Source organism: Sorex araneus, chromosome 1 (assembly GCF_027595985.1).
Source record: "Sorex araneus isolate mSorAra2 chromosome 1, mSorAra2.pri, whole genome shotgun sequence".
In the NCBI taxonomy this organism is placed as follows: Eukaryota; Metazoa; Chordata; class Mammalia; order Eulipotyphla; family Soricidae; genus Sorex; species Sorex araneus.
The window spans coordinates 387,253,437-387,276,515 of NC_073302.1; the positions used below are offsets into that span (position 1 = coordinate 387,253,437).

The 23,079-nt window shown below is 34.7% G+C and overlaps 1 protein-coding gene across 2 annotated transcripts in view; it reads left to right on the forward strand.

The window, feature by feature from the left end:
* Window positions 1-23,079, forward strand: part of CALCR (calcitonin receptor) — a 135,977-nt gene that overhangs the window by 107,523 nt on the left and 5,375 nt on the right. For both annotated transcript variants that reach the window (XM_055137221.1, XM_004602183.3), the window contains exons 9-13: window positions 12,052-12,205; window positions 18,279-18,339; window positions 18,439-18,505; window positions 19,740-19,958; window positions 22,191-22,232. In XM_055137221.1, the coding sequence (XP_054993196.1) occupies window positions 12,052-12,205; window positions 18,279-18,339; window positions 18,439-18,505; window positions 19,740-19,958; window positions 22,191-22,232 (543 nt within the window). The remainder of the gene's footprint in view (window positions 1-12,051; window positions 12,206-18,278; window positions 18,340-18,438; window positions 18,506-19,739; window positions 19,959-22,190; window positions 22,233-23,079) is intronic.

Genomic DNA, 23,079 nt, shown 5'->3' on the forward strand with positions numbered 1-23,079 from the left:
CTTCACTATCACCTAGCAATTTATGAAAGCCATAAGCAGGTACCTAGAATCTGGGTTACCCACTGTGTAATTGATTTGATGGGAAATATGAGTGTAGGGGAGCCAGAGAAATTAACAGGGGAGCCAGAGAAATTACTCCTGTATGGAAGAGAATCTCTCTCTCACAAACATTTGCACTTAAATAATGTAAGTTCAATAATGGGGATGAAACTTAATTTTATGGCATGATTAGCAGCTGGTTATGCCAATCAGTACATGTTTAATCTAATACATATGATACTTTTAACAAGAGCAAGCTTCCTAGGGGAAAACCACAAAATGCTTGAAATGTAAAATTTCAACTAATCATCAAGTGCTTATTGAACTCTCAAAACTCAAATTTAATTCTTAAACCTGAACTAAATTCTCATCACTTGGGACAGGGACCTATTTATAACTCTCTTAATAATTTCTAAGAGTGTATCAAATATCATATGGAATTAGCTTCCTATTTTTTCAACCACAAATGTGGAGTTCAGTCATTTGCTTACCATTTACCTATTTCAGAAGTCACTTAAAAGTGTGTGTGTGTGTGTGTGAATATAAAGCAAAGGAGAAAAATGTCTGAATATTTGGTATATCTAAAATGAAAGCTTTCTTTCTTCTAAAATAAGAGAAAATGAGAATACATAATCAGTAACAAGTTTTGTATGAACACAATATACCTTGTTTCATACATGCAAGAGTGTGTTTCTTTCATAAAATTAAATACATAAATGAGCTTTCTCACCAAATGAGTATAAGCAATATAGGCTTGAAATTAACAGCTATAGTGGCAAAAATGAAATTTGTAAATTATAAAGCATACACTTTGACCCAAAATGGTGAAAAAATCCTCGATCATTTCTTTTTAGTACTTTTTCTATTTAAACACAAACAAATGAGTGTGTTTGTGTTTGTATCTGTCTCTTCAATGAGACTGTGTTAAATCTACCCTCCAAATACAGGACTGCCCTCTTATGGCCAACACAATAGTTTAAGAAAGGACAGAAAAAATTCAAATAGATATGAATTATGTTATCTGCCCTTGAAATCATTTATATACTATTTCAAAGAGCAACATAAACCTTGAAATTTATATTGCAGTATTCCCTCCCAAATATTTTCTGTCAAAAATTCATTCATAGAATTCCAATTTCTTAGAACCTTTTCCGCATTCAAAAGTCCCTATGTTCCTTTCCCATCAAAGTGGTCAGTCTCCCTGTAGGAAGTTTTGGGTTAGGTAGATTATCTCCAGTTAAAACAATAGCGAGAATCTTATCCTTTTACATTATTCATTTTTTAAAAATGTTCACAGTCATCCCATTTCTCATTGATTTGCTCGAGCGGGCACCAGTAACGTTTCATTGTGAGACTTATTGTTACTGTTTTTGGCATATCGAATATGTTAAACTCAAAATAACTTTTGGAATAAATAAGGACTGAATAGAACCCCCATTTATTGAATGAAACGAAAATTTCCCATTGTCATTTCTGTCACTTGAGTATTTCATTTCCATAATATCTAAAATTTCATTTTCTTGCTTTATCTGCTTATTTGATGATCTTCATGTAGAAAGTCAGAAGGCAAAATTAAAACTATTGTTCTTGTTGCATCTTAAGGAAGCTGGCAGTATACTTGTCATTATCTAGAAACAAATGTTTTTATGAACTTTTTTTTTTATCTGGGCCTGAAACGGAAAATACAGGGAAATTAGTTTTTACTGGGAACCTGAGCATTTTGCAACTCAAAAGTCAAAACAATCAAGCCACATTTTTTATAGCCTCCTATATATAACTAAACTCGAATGAGCCCCAACTAATGAAAAGCAAGTGAATTTTCTTAAGTCTCATTCGTTCAAGATAATCAAACCAGCAGACTAAACTATTTCAGGACTTCATTCCAGTTCCAGGAAATGGATGTTGAGAACTAAAATAATGGAGACAGTTATAACCCAGACTGGGAATTGGACTTTGTTGCCCAATGCATGGAGCATAGTACAAGGAAGGGCACATAAATATGAGGGAGAACTAGGGTCAACACTTTTGGAGGTGAGAGCTCATACAGGCAGATAATATAGGATTGAAATTATTTATTTTAGTAGACTATGGAAGAAATTTTATTGGAAATGAAAAAATATGATGTTTTTGAAGGATGGTGTGGGCAAAATAATGCCAAGATGTGGTAATAGAATAAAGTATCCTACCTATTCTACTTTTCATATGCCAAAAACAGTAACAACAAGTCTCACAATGGAGACGTTACTGGTGCCCGCTCAAGCAAATGGATGAGCAATGGGATGACAGTGACAGTGACAGTGAACTATTCTATTTATTCATACTATTTTACCTACTAAAATATTGAGATCAGTAAAAAAAAACTTTTTAAAAAATTATTTATTTATTTATTTATTTTATTGAATCACCATGTGGAAAGTTACAAATCTTTCAGGCTTAAGTCTCAGTTTTACAATGTTCAAACACCCATTCCTTCACCAGTGCACATAAATCCACAGTACCAAAAAGTAAGGAGAAATTTTTATCCCTTTATAGTTTTATTATTAACCACTTTCTCAGTACAGATTTGAAGAGTCTATATCTAAAATGATTACAAACATCAAACCACTCTCCAGGTTCTCTCATCTGCACTTTGGAACAGGAAATCAGTAAATCACAATGACATCTGACAAGGTTTACACAGAAAGTCTTCATCTCAACATTTATAACTGGTTTCCCCTGCTCTGAGAAGCTTGGCATAGATTTAGTGTTGTATAGATTATTTAGTGTTGTATAGAAATTGTATAGATTATTTTCCATTCTCAAAAAACTTCTGGTTAGTATGTTAGGAATTTTGATTTACTGGATTGCTCCAGAATCTATGTCTTTGTTTTAATTAAATTATAGAATCTTAAATTTTAACTCTTCTACTAATTTAAACATTATGCTGTAATCTTGAGCAAGTTATGTAACCTCATTTTGTCTCACTCTTCTAATGTGTAAAATTTGTTTGATAACAGTCCTATGGTGTCCAGCTTCATTTATGTTATACAGTATAGGGACAAAGGGAATGTATACTCTCAGAGTATTTTTTTAAATGCTGCTTAAATATAAAGGAGACAAAGTATAAACACACAAACAAAAAGATTTATACATACTAAATAACCATGGCTGTGGTTTGGGACTATCAAAGTAAATCAGCATGTCTTAAAAATCTCCAGTAAGGAGTGATACAATATCTTCTTTACACTATAAAAAGATCCTTGAGCATAGCAATATATTAATTTTTTTCCTTGTGCATAGCAATATATTAATTTTTTCCCTTGATGCATATGTAGAGACTTTTTTGTTTCATGTTTTCTGTTTACTTTTTTGCTGAACAATTCCAAACTATTTCCTTTGCCAATTGCTTAATAGTCTTTCAATATATTTAGCTCAGATGGGACTTTTTTCCTCAGTTGTCTTTTTCTCCAAATAAACCATATTATGACTGGGTTGTAGATTCAAGCTCATTTTCTCTCAGGTTTCACTGGATACCAGTTCAGAATTTCATGATGGACCCATATTTAATTGAAAATGTTAACATCTTTATTTCTCCAGAGAAACATTGCAATACTTCCCCACAATGTTACTTCGTGCCTACTTTATGACTAGAATATTCTTTCTTTTCATCCAGTAAACTTTAAAAACTGTGCAAACTGACAGTTTTTGAGTTGACATTCAAACTTTGCTGCTCTTTAGTTTATCAACTGCACTGGCATTGACAGCACAGCGGTAGGCTGTTCCCCTTTCACGTGGCCTACCCTTGTTTGATTCCTCCCCTTCTCTTGGAAAGCCCGGCAAGCTACCAAGAGTATCGCGCCCCCACGGCAGAGCCTAGCAAGCTACCCGTGGCGTGTTTGATATGCCAAAAAAAGTAACAATAAGTCTCACAATGTGAGATATTACTGGTGCCTGCTCGAACAAATCGATGAGCAACAGTGGATGACAGTGACAGTGTTTTGTTTTGCTTTTTGGGTCACATCCAGCAATGCACAGGGGTTACCTCCTGGCTTTTGAACTCAGGAATTACTCCTGGCAGTGCTCAGGGGACCATATGAGATGCTGGGAATCGAACCCGGGTCAGCTACGTGCAAGGCAAATGCCCTACACGCTGTGCTATCGCTCCAGCCCCGGCACTGGCATTTTGACCAAGGAAATCTTCTGTATTCTTTATAAGATCTTGCTAATAGTGTGACTTAGAGTCAGGGCATTTCCATTGCATATGTCTACTAGAACAGAAAGAAAGTGTCTGCACTTTGGTGGTCAGGATGTTTACCTCTGGAAGTTCAGCATATAACTAAAACAAGAATCAGGTATTGAGGTAACTATCTCTTCAACTAAGTCCATTTATTTATCTATGAAACAATAGCATCAGAATCATATGGCACTTGTTATCAATTTTGTAAGAAATGAGAATCTTAGTTCCCATGCCAGATCTTCTGAAATAGAAAATAGATTATGAGAGTCCATAAAACTGTTTTAATGAGCTCACCCAGTAATTCTGATGCCTGCTAATATCTAAGAAGCTTTCCTTTTTAATTATTTACACTTGAATTTAGATATTTTTTGGAGAGATTCTTCTTAACTCTTGTCAAGAACTCAAACTGTTATAAAAAGCTATGCCCACACCCATTACACTTTACATTTGTAAGATGTGTTAAGGGAGGAATAAGAATAAAATGTAATTCATGTGTCGTGTGTGTGTATGTGAAAATCTCCATCTTACTTCAAGAGAGAGAAGCTGGAAAAATTAGTAGTCCAGAATATTATCAGGTTCATTTTGACTATTTTCCCTGACTAACCAGAGCAATTTCTGTTCCAAAGCATTTCCCACTCCATTTATAAGCAGGGAAGATCATGTAGATGCAACCTCCACTCCTCCAAAAGTATGTGCTCATATGACACAGACTTATACATGGACCATTTATGGCTGAGAGGCAGAAAAACCAATAGACACAGTTTTGGCTAGTGCACTGTTGATATATCTATATATTGGCCTGTGCTCCCTGAAATATTCATGAATGAACAAAAAGGTGGTTTCCAAAGTCTTACTAGACTCCAATAAAGTTGACTAGAAGATATGAATTGTTTAGGGTTTTAGTCAACATAAGACTACTTTTTTTTTTCTTTTTGGGTCATACCTAGTGTTGCACAGGGGTTACTCCTGTCTCATGCACTCAGGAATTACTCCTAGTGGTGCTCAGGGACCATATGGAATGCTTGGAATCAAATCCAAAGTCAGCTGCATGCAAGGCATATTCCTTACCCGCTGTGCTAACACTCCAGCCCCAATATAAGACTACTCTAACCCATAAACATTATCTTCTTATTTTACCCAAATAGTTATTGCTATGTTTACTGCAAGGCACTCATTCAGAGGGTCTGCACTGTTCTATGACCTGAATACTTTAGAACTTTAGGGGAAATTACAATAGTGCTACCTCAGAGAAGTATTTTGTCTCACTCAAGGTCTTCTTCTAGTGCTTTCAGGGAAACATGCAAAAAAGGCCCCAGAGGTAATAGTAGAAGAATTTTATATTTTCTTAAGTAATGTGTTTTCTTTGGGAGAAGAGTAACATGAAATAGCACTATTGTAATTCCTCATGAAGTTCTAAAGTTATAAAGAGAAGGTTCTCTCTCCCAAAAGTAATTAAAACTTACTCCTGGGAAGATAAAGAGACCTGAAGAGTTTATAAAGTCATTTGGGAATTATTTTTAAATGTTTAGGGAAAAAATTAACACTACTATGACTGAAGCAAAATAAAAATCAGTCTGAAAAGCAGGCTATTAAAAGCAGGCAGAGAAATAACAGGGCAAAATCTTTCATTGACATGGGAATAATTTGGAGTATGAGAATCAGGTATGATGGTCCTGAAATAAATGTGACATATTCCAGACAGTCTCATATATCCTCATAAATTCTCATATATTCAAATATATCCTCCCAAGTCATTTAATCCTTCCACTGGTCACCATATACATGTATATAATCATACACATGTAAATATATATTCCTGAGCAAGGATTCAGATGCACACACAGGTTTGGAAAAACTTTGACTATTTACCTAGGCATCTCTCTTCTGGGAACTCAGTTTCCTGCTTTGAAAGAGCTGCCAGGATAATAAGTTGTAAGTTATGACTTCAAAAAGAAAAAAATGGCAGTGAAAAAAATTATACCATCAGCTTTTTGTTAAATCTTTTTTGAAATTGTGTAAAACTGATATCATTGAAAATTAAAGAAAAGCAACATAAAAGATGATAAAAGTGAATTTTAAAACAAACTAATTTATCTTTCTTTAAGTCTATCCTAAAATATTCAGGTATCTTATCCCACCATGACACATCTCAAATCACAACTCACAACTATAAAATAATTTACGGAAATAAACCATAACTTAATATCGCTCATCTTATCAAATCTCATATATCTTGTCTTGGGATTATAACTGGGTTCAATAATAGTTATAATGAATTAAATATAAACCCACACTTCTAATCATGTTTTAGAAAATAGAAATATGCAATTTGTTTGTTTGTTTTCAGTTTTGGGGTCACACCCAGGGATGTTTCAGTATTCACTTCTTTTCCTGCACTCAGGAATTACTCCTGGCACTTCTCAGGGGATCATATGGGATGCTCGGGATTGAACCATGTTGGCACAAGCAAATCAAGCTCCCTACCCCCTATACCATCGCTCTAGCCCCATAAACTTATTTTTTTATCAAGCAAAAAGTTTAATTATGAAAACTTCTGATTACATTACTTTAAGTTATCCTGACTCATTTATAATTCAATTTAACAAAGTATCCTGAAATAGAATTTCTTTCTCCTTAGACTCATAAAGTAGGACCATTTTTAGTGTGTGAAAGAATGTTGAATGTTCTCTTTAGAGTTTAGGTTTTCTGAGAAGCTGCTGTTTAGGGCGGGAGGTGAAAGAAGGGAGTTTATTAGTCAGATAAAATGTGCTTTTCTCCACTTCATTGGTATGCTAAGGAAACAGCATAAAAGGCATATACTTAAACAGGTCTCACATAAAGATGGCTATTGTGGAAAAATATTTCAATTGCATGCATAAATAGTATTTCAGTGGAGAACATCCATCATAATGTCACATGTAATTGAATTCAGCTGATAAGTAAATTTTGTATCTCTTCTTTATGAGAAAAAACTGATTATGGATTTTACATGTAATAATTTCAAGGGTCTTGAAAAGTTCTAGATGATTTGCATGCAGCGTAAATAATTGAAAAAAGTGAACTGTTGTTGCAGAGTGGGAAGCAAAATTAAAACATCAAGTCCATAGGCAACTTTATTTTAAATATATTTGTTGGAACTTTGTGTCAAAATTGGAGTTATATTAGAATTATCCATAAACCCTGAAGACAGGAATCTTTCAGAAAGAAGAATTCATATGCCCAGTTTGAGGACCACTGTGCAAAGAGAAGCACCAAGGTTGTAGGGTATAATTGGCTGGATACAACTGACTTTATCTTCTGCAGACAACCTTGCTTAAAATATAGGAAACTGGACAAAGATACCACATATCACTGCCCCACTTCCCCACCACCACCTGTCCTCCCTCCTTGCAGTTAGCATCCAACACAGCTGTTTTAGCTTCCTGTTAATGTTAGCACCCTGACCTATTCAACTAGATACTCATCTTTGCAGATATTCACAAGTACAGCAGAACTATGAGAAGGAAAAAAAAACCGGAAATTGTTAGATTTGGGTAAACAGCTCTGCATGTGCACTGTTTAAAAAAATCTATAAATTAGAATTTTTGTTTTTTGTTTTTTTCCTTCCAGTTTGTCTTTATTTCCTTTTTTGAATTTTTTTTTTAATGAATCACCGTGAGGTACAGTTACAGACTTACAAAATTTCATGCTTACATTTCAGTCATACAATGATTGAGTACCCATCCCTCCACCAGTGCCCATTCTCCATCACCAATGTTCCCAGTATCCCTTCCCCTCCTACCCCCCCACCACAGGAACATTCCCTTTACTTTCTCTCTCCCTTTTACTTTAAGTGAACAACATTGTAAACACTGAACAAAATCACATTCATTTAGATTTAATAAGCATCTGCTTGATAGGAGTATTATGAGGTTTAAGTTTTGAGGGTAGAGGTGGGGCAAATAACCAAGAGAGAGCTAAGCAGGTACATATTTAATAGCAATTAACAGTTACTCAAAATGTAATCTAAATGGTCATTCAGTGAAATTTAACACTAAGACTAAAAGTACCTCAACAACTTGAACCAATGAAGACCACAAATCTCTATTGAGTTTTATTTTTTAAATACCTTTACCTTTAAGTAAAATATCTAGAATATTGATACTTCTTTCCTTGCTCAAGTAAATTTAACTGTATTCTTCTCTTGATACTGAAATGAACTTTTGAGGAAACATCTTTAGAAGCTTAGAGAAGATGGGTAATAATCAGAGATAACGCTGAATCTACAGCAAAATGTACTTCTGTTTTAAAATAAGAACTGGCATAAACGTAAATTTTAGTACAGAAAAAGTATAAAATTAATACCATACAGATTACTTTGAATTAAATTTTCAATATTTGGAGTTAGTTGTATGTGTAAAATGTGAAAGTTGAGTTTAACTAACTTTCTAAATATACATATGATAGCTCCAGTAACTAACAAGGGGAAAGGCATATATTTTGTATGCCCTTCATTTCATTTTATTCAATACAATTTGTGTGAATTTGAGAAGTAAATTCATAGTAAGTCACTTTCCCCCCTATTTTTTGCTAGAATTTAGTCTGCAATAATACTCTCAAATAATGCAAAAATTGGAGTGATGGCAGAATGCTTCACTATGCTCATTAATATTTTTAGCTCTGCCAGAACCTACTAACCTATTTCTTGTTAACTTCACTCAATTTCAATGGAATTGTTTAATAGTAATAAAATAAACTACATTCATTCAATCAATTAATGCCACCACATTATCATTTGAGTGCAAACCTAAAGTTTTTTTAATAACAAAATAAGTCTTTAAATCTAATTCTAGAAGCTAAGGTCTTAATAAAAATGTATTTGCTATTTCCAAATTTTCCTTTGCCTAATTTAAAGTGAAACATCCCACAGATTTTTCATTAGTGTCTACCCTGTGTCTAATGATATAGAGTTAATAGAAACACAGAATATTTGCCTGATACTCCCTCATGGTCACTCACAGACAGGTGCAGAACTATAAAATTTTTAATCATTTTATGTACAAATCCTCAATCCCAGCCAAAATTGAAGCAGTGCTGGTCTTTGTTTAGGCTTTCATACTATAAATTTGTTCTCTTCTGATGCATTTAGTGGTAACTTTCCTATATATATATGTATATATATATATATTTAATTTTATGCTGGTTATTCCACTGTTTAATATGATTCTCAAAGAACTAAAGATATACATCAATGACAAAATTTGGGCTTTGAATTTGTGATATTCTGGGTACTATCCCAAGCAACACAACACACACACACACACACACACCACATAACACACATACACATACAGTATTATGCCCACCTACTTACATTTCCTTTCTTTATTTGGATTTCTTATGTACAAGATCAAGGTGTGTATATAATAGTCTTCATTCTGTTTGATTCCCAAGCATCATCCTGGAATGCTGCTAAAGTTCCTAAATGCTTTAGCAAAGAAGGGATGCATATACCTTACAGAAAATAGGTGATGAACTATTTATATTTAATTTAGGCATAATTTAATGCTGTTGACCATAAATTTAATGTCAATGAATCAGTAATACATATTAAAATGTGTCTTTTAAAGGAAATGGAAAATGAAACTGCCAAGTGATTGATTAATGAAAATACTGTGATCAGAGCCAGATAGAAGCTAACCCTTTCTATTCAAGAGGTGCAATGGTTCATTACTTCCTAATTCAGTTTCTGCAGCAACTTTATGAAACATAATTACTATTAATACTGATCATTGATTATATGTAAAATTTGAAGCCAAAGATGCTCTGAATGACACAAAGCCAATCTTTGTACACAACCATCATCTTTTCCCACTTCCTGTGTCTTCATCCTATGCTGTCAGATACCACAGCAATCTTTATTCAGAACTCTGGATGCAAATGGGTTATGGCTTTCAAGATAAAAAAAGTGCCTCCAAACTGAATTCAGTACCAAAGAAGATTTTTTTTATATTTTCCTTTATGTTTTGGTGTCATGTAGACGTAGGTATTATTAGCTCAGCAAATGCAAAATAACATTATATTGAAACAAACACTCCTGATAAGAGAGGGTAATCAAATGGAAAAGAACAAATTAGTGCTTTCTAAAACCAAATAAAATTTACCTTTAGATTAGGTGATATTTTGGTTATCTGCACTATCATTCCTTACTCAGAATTCAGATGTTGAATCTCTGAAAATTTAGTATCTTCCTTTTCATGGATCCAGATAAGTTTTTCTTATGTTCAATGAGTCTGAAAAGAGCTCAGCACATCTAATCCTCTATAAATGAATTACTATTGCTACAGAGTAGGAATGCATGTTTCTGGGCCTGTAAGATAGGACGGATGTTCAATCACTTGCCTTGCATGCAGTCAACCCAAGTTCAATTCTGACATCACATGTTCCCCTGAATTCTCCAGTAGCAATTCCCAAGCACAGAACTGGGAGCAGTCCCCGAGCATTACTAGATGTGACATCAAACCTCCAAAATCAAAAACAGAAAAACTATAAATGTCTATTCCTGAAGTTTCTGTAGTACCTAGAACTACTACACAGCTACCTTGATTTATAAACAAAGAAGGTCTGAAATTTAGTCAGATTCAAACCATTGGAGGCCAATATTATGTAAAGCAAATCATGTGGAAAATAATTATGCCAGTGATTTTTCCCTAATACCTGCATTCTTGAATACTAAATCTTGTTATTATTGTCACTGTCATTCACATCATTGCTGTTGCTATGGTTAAAGCAATTAAAACCCACAAAATTCCCTAGATTAAGGACCTCAACTGGGTACATTTTATTTCTTAAGAGATATATAGTAATGTCAGGAAACATTTTTTATTTTCATATTGGTGAAGAGTTACAACTGGCATCTATTGAGTAGAGATCAGGAATACTACTAAAGATGTATCAATGAAGAGACATACCTCCCTGCAAATTATTATTCAGCCCCAAGTGTCAATATTTTTAAGATATAAAGTTCTACATATAAAGAGAAAATGATGTGGGATTTTTTAATGTAATTTAATTGATGATTATTTTCCATGCATATGATAATACATATGCTATATATATATATATGTGGATGTATATGTGTAAAGTCAATCTGACATCACCAAAGATGAATTTTATATATCTACACTGAGTACTAAGCTCATTGTAGTACTCAATAATTAGGGATATGTCATCCTAACCTCTGTGCACTAAAACACTTGGATCCCAATGTAGAAACCATATTCCCATGTAAAAATAAAATCACTCTCATAAGTTGAGCTTAGCATAGCTTCTAACTCTAGTAAGGAATTTATCACCTGGTTCTCTTTTTTTTTTTTTTTGCCAAAAATACATCACCAACTGAGCTGTGAAAAGCATTAACAACTTCTGGGTTTTTTTTTTTTGGCCTTATCGGTCTTATAAAAAGGGACCATAAAAGTTGTATGACAAATTTGTGCATGATGCTGATGATTATGGGTTTCAAACACATTGCAGGAAAATGAACCTGTATAGTCTATCTTAACAATTCATCAGAAAGTAATAGGAAAAGAACAGTTCAGGAACTAGTTTTCCATTGCCCTAGTTGGCTGTTTACTTGTAATACCAATGGTATACACTCTATCACTCTGGTTTTGTCTATAAAGGGTGGCACGTGTTGACAGATGCTTAGGGAAATTGCCTTGTATGCTGAAAATAGATACTTTATTTTCAGTTATTCTATCTCACTGCCATATTTTTGCGCTTGACTTCCACTGAGTATCTTTATTTCTTTCCAACAGTTGAGCTGCAAAATTCTGCACTTTTTCCACCAGTACATGATGTCTTGCAACTATTTCTGGATGCTCTGTGAAGGGATCTATCTTCACACACTGATTGTGGTGGCTGTGTTCACTGATAAACAATACATGCGGTGGTATTATCTCCTGGGCTGGGGTATGTATCTTTACCAGTTGAGCTTTAAGTCATCATTATTACCAATTATATGTTTACAGTCTTCTTTCTAGTCCTGGCCAGTGACCCATATCTTTGGGAATGATGAGTACATATGTTGACAGGAGTTCAGTTTCCAAAAGAACTTAGTCAAAGTCTTACTATAACCAAAGGGTCAATAAAGGAAATGAGAGATATGATTCTGTGAGAGGATCTACATGAAACAAACCCAGATATCACATGAAATAAAATCATGACCTCGTTGAGAGACTAGATTCTCTTCAGTTTTATCACCTGTTAAGAGCAAAGAATTTCACATTTTGAATTCAGTACTTCTTCCATCTTGAAGAATATTTCTTCTCCAGTCAATGAGTAGGAATGTTCCAGGGAAAGGTCTGGAAGTGGAGTCCAGCTGGGTTGTAGCTCTGAGTTTGTGGGTCTCTGAAAGAGTTTACTTGACACCAGAGATCTTTACTATAGCTTTGAAAAGTCTCTGGTTAGACTAAATTCAAGTGCTGAGGTCCATGATGATTTAAAAGTCCAGATTAATCAGTAGAAGGTAAACAGTAGACAGGTAGTGAGAGGAGAAACTCTGAAACAAAAACATAAGCTACTCCTTATCTAAAAAAAAGATGTGCACAATAACATCCCCTACCAGATGAAAAAACTGTGGGTCATACTACACTGTTTATAAAGTCATAGACAGTAACTTACTATCCACAGTTAAAATTTATTATACACTGGCAAGATGACTATGATTGCCTTCAATTAAGAAAGATTTTTTTTTTTTTTTGGTTTTTGGGTCACACCCGGCAATGCACAGGGGTTACTCCTGGCTCTTCACTCAGGAATTACCCCTGGCGGTGTTCAGGGGACCATATCGGATGCTGGGATTAGAACCCGGGTCGGCCACGTGCAAGGCAAACGGCCTACTCGGTGTGCTATCGCTCCAGCCCCAGAAAGATTTTTAATGCAGCATTTTAGAGAAGATTTTAAATTGGAGAAATAAAGACTCTTAGTATGCTCTTACCTGTGACATTCAGCAGAAGTGAAAGCAGGGTAGAAAGAATAATTATTACTTCTTTCATACAGATGCATTGTTAATTTGTTATGAAATATTTGTCAGACCATAAACAAGTTAAGTTATTTGCTTAAAAAATAAACAATTAAATAAACAATTAAATCAGGGGCTGGAGCAATAGCACAGCGGGTAGGGCATTTGCCTTGCACGCGGCCGACCTGGATTCGATTCCCAGCATCCAATTTGGTCCCTTGAGCACTGCTAGGAGTAATTTCTGAGTGCAGAGCCAGGAGTAACCCCTGTGCATCATTGGATGTGACCCAAAGTACAAGAAAAAAAAATTACAGTCAAATGAAAAAAGCGACATTCAGCCATATAAAAATAATCTAATGAAAATATTCATTAAATTTTTTAAATCAGAGAATGTTTAAAATATAACAGACTTGTATTAAAATGGAACTCTAAAAAACATTGCATTTTATAATATAAGTATAGAACCCTCAAAATTTAAAGTGGACTTTCAATATATTTTCAATCAACCAATATAGTTCTAAACTATAATTTTTAAAATGCCAAAGAAATGTTGACTAAACTTAATATTAAATGATATAATATTCTAAGAAACACTAAGAAAAATACAACACATCTGCATATAGAAATCTGAAAATGTGTCATCTGTGTTTTGCATGCATATATTCTCATAAACATGTTGCTATAAGAACCTAAAATAAATAAATTTAAAAGTCACTAATCTCAAGTTGGAAAAAAAGAATTGAGAGAAAGCAGTGATGGTATTTTCAAGCAATAGCCCTCTGTAGTTTTATCGTAGCCCTCTGTCAAGCATTATCTTTGACTGAGAGAAAAACAAGTAGAAGTACAACCAAAGTACCTTTTCAAAATATTGTCTCACAGAATCCTTAAGATATATAATGGAACAGAGAAGAAGTTTCTACCTAATATAATATATTATCCTTTTGGGATATCTTATGCCATAGAAATATGATACATTATGAATTTTGTAAGGTTAAGAAATACAGTGAGATCTATACTTTGAAAAGAGTCTATTCTATGAAAATTGAGGTAGTGAAAAACTCAAAAGATTTGGCTAAAGAGTACACATCTTAAGACCTAACTTTGCTGGTAATCTACATTTTATACATTTATTTCTGCTTTTATAAGTATCACCCACCTCAGGATCTGAAACTCCTCAAATAATTTTTCATAATTTAAAATATTTATAATTAATTATATTAATAATTTTATAAGATCTTGTGAATTTCACCACCTGCATGAATAGTTTCTGGTGGTAGTTTCTTCCAAGAGAAAATGAAGAATGTTTCTTTCTATGGTTACTCACTTACAAGTCTGCACACATCTACTTACTAGTCAGTTTTTCTTATACCTAAACAATTCTAAGTACTGAAGTTAATTTCTTAGAAAAAGATCACTTATTTTAAAATCATCTTCAGATTGATTCTTCACCTTGATAGTTCTCCCCTTGTTATAGATGAAATAGGAAATCTTCCCTATGGACATTTACAGTAAACAAATAGAATTTATTTAATCCTACTCAAAAAAGAATCCTAGAGAGAGAGGATTCACCATAACCATCCTTAGAAGGAGAGGGAGAAGAGGAAGAAGAAAGAAAAACACAAACTGCATAATAAAATGTAACATGGCAAGAAGGTAAAGAGAGCCTTAGAGAGCCTTAGGGATGAATGAATATATCTCCTTTTTTCCATTCTATATTTGAAAGTACATTTTCATTTTTACAAATGATGAAGTGGGAGTGAAATCTCCACAAGCCTCTCTTACTGTCAAATCCTAAAGTACTATTTCAAAACAAATCCAAGGAATGAATTATTGTTTCTAAACCCAAGTGGAAAGAATGATATGTTAGAACTACTGTGAATAAAATGTAATTATATTTTTGTGTAAATAGGCACACTCAAAATTCTCTCAAGTCAAACATTTAATCCACATTTCTACTGAATTATATTCTTCATGAGTTTAGAAGCTAAGGCTGTTCTTAGGTGAACACACAATACTTTTTGCTTAAAATTCACATAAAATAACAAGGTATAGGTTAGTTCTACTTCATTTCTGAGGCACATTTATTAATTTATTTGTAATTATTTTTTATTCTACAAATGCTCAACCAAGTAAAAAATTGTCTATTTACAATGGATACATCTGAGAAAATATAATCTTTTTTCTTTACATAATTCACAACTTGATTCTAGATTACATTTTTAGAAAAAAATGTATTTTTGAAGGTATAACGGTGGGTATCTATATATAATAAATAATACTGTATTGCATGTTTGAAATTTCTTAGGAGAGTGGATATTAACTTTCTATTCAAAAATGAGGGGAAACAAAGTGTTAACTAAGCCAAATAATGGACATTTACTAGAGTTATCCTGGTGATGATTACCACCATATATACAAGCATAATTCATCATCAAGCAGTACACCTGAAACTAATATCTGTTATACGTATTTTGTACTTCAATTTTTTTTTAATGTGCCCTGGCTGGAGTGATAGCACAGCGGGTAGGGCGTTTGCCTTGCACGCAGCTGACCAGCGTTTGATCCCTCCGCCCCTCTTGGAGAACCCGGCAAGAGAGTATCCCACCTACATGGCAGAGCCTGGCAAGCTACCCGTGGTGTATTCTATATGCCAGAAACAGTAACAAAAAGTCTCACAATGGAGACGTTACTGGTGCCCACTTGAGCAAATCGATGAACAACAGGACAACAGTGCTACAGTGCTACAGTGCCCTGACTGGATGCACTGCCAATAACTAACTCCATCATTCTTTTGTAAGTTCAATATTGTCCTGCTGTTGTTGTTTTGCTTTGCTTTGCCAACATTCAATTAGATCGGAGAATCTTATATGAAGCTGATCTAATAATGGTTCTATAGCCAAAATGTATGGAGAGTAGAGAAAGGGCTAGCGATTCAAAGTGTCCTTTTTAAAAGAAAGCAGCATTAACACAGTGATATAAACATGAAGAAACATGAAGTAAACAAACAAAAAATTAGCAAAAGTTATGTGAAATTCTTTCTAAAACATTAGATAACTATGCTTTACTGTTCTGGGTCACTTCTTTGCACAGTGACCCAGCATACCCATGTCTCTCCAGTAAGACATGCTAATTCACACACAATGAAATGCTTTCTGGCCTCAGTCGTTGTAATCATCATCAATGTATATGGTCATTATAATCATGTATCTAATGTTCCTACATGCTGGGCAATTTCTGAAAGGCTTTTAATTACCTGGATGCTCTCAACTGAACTGCTGATACAATATAATATTCTGAGAGCATTTCTACCTCGTTTCGCCAAAGGTGGTTTGTAAAAATATTAGAAAAATTTGACAGATGTATATTTAAAAAATGAAATTGAGGCCTGTGGCTCCCTCTCGCTGCCTGCGTTCGGTGGTCTTGAGTCGCTTCCCCCACCCGGGACAGCTGATTGCAACGGGCGAATAAAGGAGGAAACGAGGGCCAGGCTGGTTGGTATGGTTTGTATCAATTACAGTTTATTCCAATCTCTTCTCCATTCTCTCCTGATTATTCTTCCCCCAATTCCTCTTCATTCCACCTCTTGGATTCTCCTTGATTCTCCCCTTGCCCACTCTATTTTTTCCCTCCTCCTCTCTCTGCCCCCTTACCACCTTAGTTATCTCCCAAATCATGGGGGGAGGGAGGGTTGGGCAACATTTACACCTAAGTGTGGTCCTATAATCAATGGATGTAAGGTCCTTCCTTCAGGGGAAATTTCTTCCAGGACAAACTCATTCAGCAAGAAGACTGTAAGGGTGAAATACCATCTATGGGTGCATTTCTCTTTTCCTTAGTCCAACAACTATTTAAACATTCATCTTAATTCTACTTCTTAATAATATTAGTCAATATATATGAACACAGTAAGAGATACATTAAGCTTATAGGATGGCTCTCTTAGGGACATCTTGCTATAGATCTCAGACTAAAGTGCTCAGGCCAAATTATTCTTTCCTAACCTTAGTAGGATCCTAATCCAGTTGCTAATTTTTGGATCATGACAGGATTTGACCATGACCATGCTCTTATAGTTTAGTATTACTGCATTTGGCCTGGCCCATTTCGATGCCAGGATAGCTCACAACTTGTCCTGGGTCCATCCAGTCCCTAGTCAGGACCCTGATTTGGGGGTGCTAGTGACTAAGGGAAACTGAGGCTTAAGTCAAGAAAACAGATGTCCAGGAGTGAATATTATTCAGAGTCAATTAACTCCCAAGTTACAAAAGCATAATGTTAACTGTCTTCCTGTGTTTATACAAAAAGGACATTGCTCTTATTTCAGCTATGCAAAGGATATAAGGAGAAGAGAAAAGCAATATACCACTTACAAATACAAATCCATTGTCCTAGAAGGATCTGACCTTACAACTTAACAGAGTTTGATTGGGGATAGAGGTTATAGACTGGTTGGGAAACAGCACAGAGAAAGAGTTTACAGAAAACACAGAGGAATGAGAATGCCTCAGGAGCACTATGATGAGTGTAACCCAATAAACCTAAACTCCCTGTGGCAAGGGAGAAAGGATATGCCAATGTTACCCTAAAATGTTTAGAGCTATTTTCCAATAAACAGAGGTATGGGAGTGCCTCAGGAGCATTGTGATGGGTATTAGTAAACCTAAGTTCGCTGTGGCAAGGAAAAAAGGACATACAAATGTTATCCTGTAGCACTGTAGCACTGTCATCCCGTTGTTCATTGATTTTCTTGAGCAGTAACTTTCCCATTGTGAGACTTCTTGTAACTGTTTTTGGCATATCAAATATGCCACAAGTAGCTTGCCAGACTCTGCCCTGCAGGCAGGATACTCTGGGTAGCTTGCTAGGCTCTCTGAGAGGGACAGAGGAATTGAACCCAGGTCCTACAGACAGAAATATTAAATTTGTCTCTGGTTTTTGAAGAAAGTTACCATTGCCTTTGCATTGCCTTGGTAACTTATTACCAAGAAAATAGGTGTAATTTATATTTTTTTATATGTTTAGGGTTCCCATTGGTGCCAACCACTATTCATGCTGTTACTCGGGCACTGTACTTCAATGACAAGTAAGTATTATGGCTATTTTAGCTTAACATACTTGATTTATTAGTAAAATTCATTTGTATTGATGTGTTTGCCCTCCACACACACCCCTCTTTTTTCAGCTGCTGGCTGAGTGTGGAAACACATTTGCTTTACATTATTCATGGCCCGGTCATGGCAGCATTGGTGGTAAGAATTGCTTTGTAAACTTACCAATAGTGTTTTTCTTTGTGGGAGCTTCTGTGAAAATAGTTAAATGTAGCACATGTGTTATAACCTTGGAATGAAGCTAATTTAATGACAATATATAAAAAGAAAATTTTGATTTGATATTCTTCACATTTAAAAAAATGTTTTATTTAATGCAGTTGTGAAAGTTTTAGTTTTGTTTCTCAAAAACAAACATTTCTTTAAACCAATTCTAGAACTAAATTCTCTTATTTGAAGTTAAAGACCAAGATGCCAAATAATGGTTAAAAATGTGTTGCTTAATTGTGAACCAAGGAACTCTTGTCACCATTCCTCTAGGCCCAATTTACAATGACAAAATATCATATCTCATATAATGCTCCATTTATATGTAGCTTAAATTATTAATTACTTGAGATAGGGTGAAGCTCTTTCCTTGTGTGAGTTTGGTGATTATTATGAAAATACACATACTTATCTAGATATCCCCTATGTGAATTTTAAAATCTCTAATTGGTTACAACTCAATGAAGGTATTTAAAAAGAAACATGTAATTTAAGGGGTTGTAGAGATAGCACTGCAGATAAGTCTCTTGCCTTGTATGAAACCCACCAGGGTTCAATCTCTGGCAACCTCAAGCCTTCTTAAAAATGAGTCTGAGTATGGAATCAGGAGTGAGGCCTTAGTATCCTTAGTTGGGTATGGTCCAAAAACAACAAAATGAAAAAAATCATTTGAGAAGCTTGGGTGAGCTGTCCCACCATAGGAACATTCTGATGTATTTTTTTCCAGTCCTTATTTTATTTTCAGTTAAAATCTGCTGGTTGAGGGAAAGATGTATAGTAAAAAGACATGAAGGCAAGACTTAAAATTGCACCTTATACTACCCCTTTTTAAAAATTATAAAAGTCTAAGTAAACAATAAACACACCTTTATTCAAGTTGAGCCGAATATAGTTTCGTGTACAGAGATAGTATTTCAAATATGGGTTGGGGGTTGGGGGGAATAATGTTAATTAAGTCCTGAAAGTAGTCTTCGATTATACATACTGATTTTCATTATCTCAATATGCATTTATTTTAACAATTCTATTACTAAATTATATGACAGCTCAGACAATCCTCACATCATATGTTAGTAATATCTGTTCTCCACCTTAGATAAATCAGACTTAAGAAAAGGAAAAGGGAGTGTCCTTAAGTGATACTAACCTGGAGATCATAACTTTGTAGGTCAACTTCTTCTTTTTGCTCAATATTGTCCGGGTGCTCGTGAACAAACTGAGACGAGCCCAGGAGCCGGAGTCGCACATGTACCTGAAGGCCGTGAGGGCCACTCTGATCCTGGTGCCCCTGCTGGGAGTCCAGTTTGTTGTCTTTCCCTGGAGACCTTCTGACAAGATCCTTGGGGTCATTTACGACTACGTGATGCACTCTCTCATCCACTTCCAGGTAGGATGTTAGCGATGTCTTTAACTATGTGCTCAGCCAAATGATACAGACAGAACAGTTTTCTGGAACTTGTCAACAATTAAAAGCTTGTAGAAGATATGCAGCCTAGAGGAATATGGCTCAGTCTTTTCTATTGCCTACTTCCCCATTTTTTTAAATCTTAAAACTCAAGGAGGAAATTTAACTTTGTGAATTTAAAAGATGAGTATTTTTGAGGTACTGACCAATAAAGTCTCTACCCATAGTCCTTCCAAATTTTCCGCTCCTTTCTCTAGTATCTTGAGGGTCACATTTGATTTTGCTTTGCTGAAGGCCAACATAAATAATGCCAATCAGTTTCCAAACCTGGGTTACTATCCACATAATCACTATTATTGTGAAAGCAGAAGTGAAAATAAGATTCTTGTATTAGTATGAACTATCTCTGTTAAAGCCTGAGCAGAAAGCTCTACTTCTCTTAAACAGGAACTCAGTTTTCCATTTCTTCATTTCACTGCCTTAAACTGAAGTCTAGGATCTTAAACTGTCATTTCAGCAATTTGTTATATTTTAGGAAAACCCTAGAAATCATATAAGGTGATTTTCTCATATTTTCTAATAAAAATATTGATAGTGAGCATTTATTAGCACTTAAATTGGGAGGGGATTATGATATGCCTATGTCACAGATAAGGAAATTGAGTCTCTTGATCAGTGACAAAGTCGGAAATCCAATTATAATCCTATGATCTAAATTCATATAGTTTATAGCCTCCATGTCAACAGGCCCATTAAAGAAAACCAGATTCTTTGAGGCAATTTCTTACTTTTGCTTTTTCGTTTCGCCTAGGGGCTTTCAGTTGACTATGTGCAAACATATTCATCCTCACCATTCAGGCTAACTTCCAGACCATCCTTTTGTAATAAATATTTACTCTGTTGCATGAAGTGTGAAGAATTTGCATAGTCAGCAGACCTCCTATCCCTTCTGTCCGAGGGATATCAGGAACACACCTAGACAATATCAGAAACACACCTAGACAATTCTATGACATTAAAGGACAAGTATTCATGTGGGAGAGAATGGAGAAGGCTCCCAGGAACTGTCTTTCATGCAGGAGAGAAGAATGTCCCTGCTCTTATTCACTCTGCCTCAGATCCAAAGTCTCATTATAGGCATAGTCATAAGTATTTTGAAACCAGGTTGAGAGTTGAGTGTTCTCTGGGAGAGATGAGCCTGCCACACTTTCTTAGACCAGACTGCTAAGTCGATGATATATTTCAATGTGGTATTGTTTTCTGCTGCTGGGACTGAATGCGAAGAAGGAAATAAATATTAGGCCAGAAATAGCATGGATTTTTATAAAGTTATTAATGCTATTGTTATGAACTTCTATAGATAATTATAGCCTGGATGTAAGGAAGTAAGTAGTAACCAGAACTCAGAGGTTATTAAATCCATGTCATAGTTGAGAGACTGGTTCTGGGGCTGGAACTCCAGGGATAGTTTATCTTGAGAACACAGAGCACAGTCTGCCCACAGCCATGTTCCATAACAGTCACACCTGTGAAAGAGTTCTCTAATAAATTCATGTCTAAATTTAAAAAATAACAAATACAAAAATGTCCTATCTAAGTTATTTGGGGGCAAGAGGTGCCAGAGATTCAACCCAGGAATACTTGATGTAAAGCATGTGCCCAACCACTGAGCTCCAAACTTATTCCTTAAAATTTGTTTTCAAACCTACTATAATCAGCATATTCAGATAAAAATATCCATGTAAGTGTTGGACAGATAGTACAGTAGGTAGCGCACTTGCCTTACACATGGCTGATCTGAGTTTGATCCCTGGTAATCCATATCAACTACTGAGTCTTGCCAGGAGTAATCCCTGAGCTCAGAGCCAGGAAGGAGCTTGGGTGCTCAGGGCCAACCCACACTCCTCCAAAAGATATTCGTGATAATGACAATGTATTTACTATATTGACAAAAGATATTCTTTAAGCCAAGCAATAAGTGCCCTAGAAAAAGAAAAAGTATATTTCTAATGGAATGTTTTTGTAGTGAAGAATGAATATAAGTGATAGTAATTGTTTTTCATCAAATCATGACATACTGCTTTATGTCTGGGTAGTTTTATGAAACATTTGTTTTATGAGACATTTCTCTCTGGGCGGTCTCTTAATATTGACTAACAAACAACAAAATTCACACAAAAATAACTTCAACTTCATTTTCTCTTCTCTTTTAAGGGATTCTTCGTGGCGATAATTTACTGTTTCTACAACAACGAGGTAAGTTTTCATTCAATATATTGCCATTCACTGGTTTATATAAAGCCAACACTTTTGCCATTTTTGAAGGGTATCTGTAGACATTTTCATTTGCTCTCATTTCTACAGTTGACTTCACAAGACCTCATAAAGCAGATTCATAATTTTATTCCCACTGCTACTCAAATTTGAATGTTATCAATATTTCTATAGAATATTTGTGGGTATTACCAAACAAGTACCTAAGTTCTGATTTCCTTATATTGTACCTTTAACTGGTTAATACCCAAGTGGTAAATAGTGATAGCTATTTTGGATTTCCATATAAATAAAAGTTATGTCACATTTTCTCAGGAATTGGAATGTCACAATCATAGTTGTATAACTAGGGCTGGAGTTCAGACTTCTTGCTCCCAATTAAATTTAAAAAATTTTATATTGTTCCACATTATGTGTTTTCTCTCTGAAACCTTGTATACTCTCTAATGTTTTCTTTACTTTGTAATCTTTGGTTTAAAAATATTTTTGATCATTCTGTTTGTTTGTTGTTTTGTTTTGCTTTGGCCTTAGGAATTGAAAATGGGGTCTCATATATGCCAAGATCCAAGCACTGAGTTACCTCTCCAACCTTTTTTTTTGGTCATTTTAAGTTAACTCTTATTAAGAATGATTCTATAAGAATTCAAATCACATTATATTAAGAAATCAACATAATGTGATTTCTATGAAACATTACTTTCTATGAAACATTAAAGAAACTTTTTAGAAACATTTCCTAAGCATTAAATTTATTTTCTAAGCATTGTATGTATTTTCTCTTCCTTATGACTCCAGCTAAACTATAGTTAGTGAATACCTATAATATTTT